The sequence below is a fragment of the Aplysia californica genome, unplaced genomic scaffold (assembly GCF_000002075.1).
Source record: "Aplysia californica isolate F4 #8 unplaced genomic scaffold, AplCal3.0 scaffold00054, whole genome shotgun sequence".
Taxonomy (NCBI): domain Eukaryota; kingdom Metazoa; phylum Mollusca; class Gastropoda; order Aplysiida; family Aplysiidae; genus Aplysia; species Aplysia californica.
This window is the reverse complement of record NW_004797324.1, coordinates 1,058,737-1,061,361: the sequence shown is the minus strand read 5'-3', so window position 1 is coordinate 1,061,361 and position 2,625 is coordinate 1,058,737. Positions and strand designations below refer to the sequence as shown.

At 41.1% G+C, this 2,625-nt stretch overlaps 1 protein-coding gene across 1 annotated transcript in view; it reads left to right on the top strand.

The window, feature by feature from the left end:
* Positions 1–2,068: 2,068 nt before the first annotated feature.
* The window catches only part of LOC101854698 (ganglioside GM2 activator), a gene marked incomplete at its 3' end in the record, with an annotated part of 3,136 nt that continues 2,579 nt past the window's right edge, over positions 2,069–2,625 (top strand). Inside the window, 1 exon segment of the mRNA XM_013079508.2 lies at positions 2,069–2,259. Within this exon segment, the coding sequence (XP_012934962.2) occupies positions 2,080–2,259 (180 nt within the window).

The following is a 2,625-nucleotide window of genomic DNA, read 5'->3' as shown; positions in this document are numbered from 1 at the left end:
CTATTGTTAGTTGATTTTTTTCGGGGCGGGGTGGGATTGGTAGAGGTAATTCTAAAATTATGGTCAAACCATACGAGCACTGTAACTTTTAACGACGGAACGGGATTTCTCAGGTTCTTCCCCTTTTCTATTCATTTGACAACTTTTCTGTTATTTTTAATGTGAAATTACTGCTCTCACTTGCTGAAAAGACTGACGTCATTAAATGTACTAAATTCATTAGCAAAGGAGGTTGATTTGCGGAAACATGCAGTCGAATCTGTTTTAACAGCCACCTGTACATGCCAATCACCTAGATACACGGCCATTTCCCATTTCCTCCCTTGGTATTTTTTTTTTACTTGAAAATGACACAATGTAAGACGGCCAGTTTTCCAAGGTGTCCACTTTCTTGTTCGACAATGCGTGACTGGTGTAGACAACTTGTGGCATAAATAAATATTGTAACCAGTTGCGAGCAGGTTGTACATTCATTCCTTTAAGATTGATGGTTGACGAGTGCTCTTTTGGGGTTTATTGCTACTTCTTTCCTATCAAACATTTAATATCCTAAACTCTACTTCTCATTTTCTGTGTATAATAGTCTCGTAACACCTCAAAATTTCGACACTTATATGCACATGACCGGAGCTGTGTAGAAAGCTGTTGGAAAACTTTTACTAAAACCAAACTTTTTAAAAATTATTTCGAGGCTTATATTCATATTGTGCAGAAAGGTCGTTTTTACTATTTTTTAAATCTTTATAATTCTATTGTCTGAATCTTTTTATCGGTAAAGTGAAAATACAATTTATGTAACGCAGCATGGACATGTCGTGTACAGAATATTAAAAACAAGTGGTTCAGATTCTACTTGCCCCCCCTCCGCAAAAAAAAACCTCCCTCCCCCCCTTTTTTGCCCCATCGATATAATGTATCAAACAATTCTTTCACCCTACGTCATGGCGATCCAAATGTGACCCCACACAGAGTTGAAGACCCCGGATCTGCGTAGTAAGCTAAGTAAGTTGCTAATGGAAGCCTCACGTAAACGTTAACCTACAAAGTATTGACGAAGGTAGATAGTTCCCGTTTTGGTAAGTGACGTCTGTGGTCGAGTGGTTAGGCTACCGGACCCGTAATTGTCAGATCGCGAGTACAGGGTTTCGAACCTCAGCTCGGTCCCACGTTGTGTCCGAAGGCACTTTTCACCAGTTTCCCATTTGGCTCGGTCCTTTCGGAGATAGAAGTTAAACTCGTAGGTCCCGCCTCTTGAATAGTCTAATAGTGTTGATAGAAAAGCTTAACTTACACCATTTCACCATTTCATCGTTTTTGGTAACTGTGTTCTATTATCTCGAAAACAAACAAATTCTGAATATAACACAGTGTTTGATAAACTGGGTGATATCGCTCTCTAGTGGGGTTTTTAAACTTAGTAATTTTAGTGGGGCCTGGGGACCATCCGAGTAATGATAGATTTTAATGCCCTACTTGGAAATACATGAAGGACCGTGGTGCAAAATTGTTAGCCTCTTACAGGTGGCAAAAGTAGGTACTGGCTATCTTAAGGTTGATAAGCACTGCTTTTGCCTTTTAGACCTGCGTATGGCTACAGAGAGCTACTATTATTTGCACGAGGTCCAAATATTCTTCTCCTCACCTATGTCCTTCTGTCTGTCTATCTGTCCGCCTGTCTGTCTATCTCTCTTGCTTTTACCAGCACTGGATTATTCCTGATATTGTCTCTTTTAAGCAATGGTTCTCTTTTGTAATGTAGATTTTACGTGCCCTTCGACACGATTTAGATCATTGAGGAAGCGGGTTTCAGCCCTGACTGTCAGGCCCAACCTAACCTGAGAGGGATTCACCGTCCTAGCTGAAACATCGAGATGCTTGATAAAAATTCTCCCCATTCGGGAATCGAACTCTGGTCTCCTGCGCACGACAGCAGAGCACTGAACGCCTACAGCACAGAACAAAATGTTGGTCTACCGTAAAAATGTAAAGCAAACGAAAATACAAACTCCAATGACATATCATTAACTTTCATGTTCCGTTGTGTATTTTTTCTCAGAAACAACAAAAAAAAAACCAATCATGCAAGTGTATGGAATCTTGGTTGTCCTGGCAACAGTCTGTCTGACCAGTGGTCAGCCGTTGAGCACCTCAGAGGAGTCTGAGCTGTCCTCAGCCCGGGGTGAGGTGGTCAGAATGTGGCATTTTGTCCGCGCTGTTATGAGGAATCTGCCTTCCGTGGCCGGTACAGTGCCAACTGAGGTATGGTAAATGTACGACGTACCTTGTTGTACGCCACCATCAACACGATTTAGACCATATGTCTCAAATCTGCGGCCTGCTCTTCTAGCCAATTGAAGCCCTTAGTAAGATACTTTTCGTCCCCTATTTGACATTAAAGATTAGTGTTCATTAATTATTGTTGGCATCGTCCTTTCTGGTCTCCTGCTGTCGCGGCTTACTTGTCAATTGTCGCTACCCTCGAAAGACAGAACAATCCATACACACACAGTGGCTACTAGTAATGGCATGTTTGTCAAATTGTTGCGCATTGGTGTACTATTGCGTATTTGGTATTATTTGTATGTATATTTGTTTGCGTGTTAGATATTAAACCATATATATATA